We start from the raw sequence: 2,342 nt of genomic DNA on the forward strand, positions 1-2,342 counted from the left end.
GTTTACTGTAAATAGTTCCTTTTTTTGTGAAAAAAATATATATTCAATTTTAAAGAGACTCTCTCTTGCTGTTTTTTTTTGGAGTCAGTTTTTGGAGTTAGTTTTTTTAGAGTTTTTTATACATTTAATATGTATGGATGGACAGAGGTCGCTACGGGAGACGCCGTCAGCGGGCCGTGAACTGCTTGGGACCGGGGTTACGGGAGGTCCGAGGGCTGGATGGACGTGCACCCTCCTTCCCGTTTCGGAGGGAGACAGTCCCCTTCCCAACCAGCCAGCGCCTCCCCGAGGGCCACCCGGTACGCCGGTCCCCGTTACCGCTCCTATGCGGATGCTGTTCGTCAGCCAGCTTGGAGGGGATTTCCTCCACGTGACAGAGGACAAGACGTGCGACGCCAGCCTGCGGACCCACAGTTTGGACGCTTGGTCCGCAAAATCCACGCGGTGGTCAGACGGTCCACCATCTGCAGAATGTATCTCTGAAACCTGGGAAAGCAGAGCCAAGGATGATTTCCGGATGGTTGAGGTCCTGCCAACATGATAAAGCCAGCCAGCCATCACAGCGCACGCGGACCTCATATATGGGAATGCAAAGAACTGGGGTCATACTACTTACCTGATTCTCATGGACACTATGAAAATCGCTTGGAAGAATTTTTGGAGGAATTAACTGGTATCCTCACCCCTGACTGGAAGGCGGCCTTCCAGGTGGCGGCACGCTGGGCCCGAAGAAACCTAACGGATCTCTCAGGATGTCATCGACCACGCTGAGGCCCTGATTACTGCTCGGCTGGATGGCGATGACCCGGGGCCAGCACCGGGCCCACTTCAGACGGTTGCTGCGGTCCAGGTCCAGACTCAGGGTCCACGGGCCGACAAGAAAGAGGACGGCGGCCACAATGACTGAGCTGGACCATCAACCTGAACAGCCAGCAGATTGGCATCATCCTCCATCACCAGCAGCAGATCCTGAACCAGCAGTCCATCTCCCACGCGATCGGAGAGAGAAGCAGAGGGATGGTAGGAGGGCCAGGGTGATGATTGCAACTGAAGACAGTATTCTTCAGGATGCACAGCCTGACCAGCCGGAGTGAGGTGAGGGTTTTGGAGGCCTCCACTCACACTCCCACACATTCTGAATTGGAGGCTCTTTTCGATGAGCTCCAGGCTGAGGAGAGAGAGGGGACGCTAGAGCCTCAACCCCGCAGACTTCGGGGGAACGTATGGTTCAGGTCCACCGAGAGGAGTCACATACAGACGGCGAGCTGTTTGTGGACTCGTTTGACCACTTCACACAGCCAGGACCACGCAGGTACAAGGTGTACAGACACCTCAACACCCAGAAGAAGCTGACAGACTGGGTTTGGAGGTGGTAAGAAAATGGCTGATTATAGGGGACTCTAATCTCTCGAGTCTCCCGACTATTTTAACAAAGACTTGCAAATTGACAGCTTTCCAGGGAGCCACTTCCGTCACGCACAGGCTCTCATGGAGAAGACTGTGCCACCGCAAGACCTGGTGGTGGAGAAGATAATTCTGTCCTTTGGCATCAACGGCAGGGGCAATAAATCAAAGGAGACCACCATAAAGAGTGTGCAGGGGGCACTGAGGTCCACTAAACGCCAGTTCCCCTACGCAGACATTTGGATCCCCCTAGTTAACTTTCTTCAGCTCTTCCCCAAGAGGAACAGGACAATCTCCGCATCCTCAACGAACATTTGGAGAGGAACATGCCTTACATCCCCCTCCTGCCTGAGAGGAAGTTCCAAACAGGACGATGACATACACTGGACAGCGGAGACTGGGAGAGCTATGTTCGACCATTGGATGGACTTTTTAAATGCCAGGACCCCCTAAGTCTGGTACAGGTGGGGGTTGAAGGACCGCGGTCCTTTCAAGGTGAGAATGTGATAAACTTGGCTAAAAATTTCACACTTTCTGAACCGCAGTATAACCTCCTGAACAAAGGTTTATCTTTTATTTCTTCAGCAGATATAGGCAGGGATCAAAAATCACAGTTTCAATGGGACATACAAAACTATCACAGACAATTAAATTGGCGAGTTATTTTAAAAATTCAAGTGGGGGACAAGCTTTACCGTTTGTGGGAATTTCAAATTGGACACCCCCACTAGATCAGTTGCCGCTAGAGGTCAGAAATTTGATTTTGGCAGATTGTAACACACTTAAAGCACATTATAAACCCATTTTAGAAAAAGATAACACATCGCAACTAGAAATTAGAGCTTTACGGGAACTACGGGATACTAAACATATAGTTATTAAGCCAGCCGACAAAGGGTCGGCTGTGGTGATATTAAGCAGAGATCAATATTTGAAGT

General features: G+C 50.5%; 1 protein-coding gene across 1 annotated transcript in view; it reads left to right on the plus strand.

Annotated features, from left to right (window-relative positions):
* The window catches only part of LOC119912006, a 4,252-nt gene extending 3,711 nt beyond the window's left edge, over positions 1-541 (plus strand). The window contains exon 8 of the mRNA XM_038730979.1: positions 146-541. Within this exon, the coding sequence (XP_038586907.1) occupies positions 146-541 (396 nt within the window). The remainder of the gene's footprint in view (positions 1-145) is intronic.
* The last annotated feature ends 1,801 nt before the right edge of the window (positions 542-2,342 follow it).

Source organism: Micropterus salmoides, unplaced genomic scaffold (genome assembly GCF_014851395.1).
Source record: "Micropterus salmoides isolate LMB-PRFRI ecotype aquatic unplaced genomic scaffold, ASM1485139v1 Ms_hic_scaffold_2, whole genome shotgun sequence".
Lineage (NCBI taxonomy): Eukaryota > Metazoa > Chordata > Actinopteri > Centrarchiformes > Centrarchidae > Micropterus > Micropterus salmoides.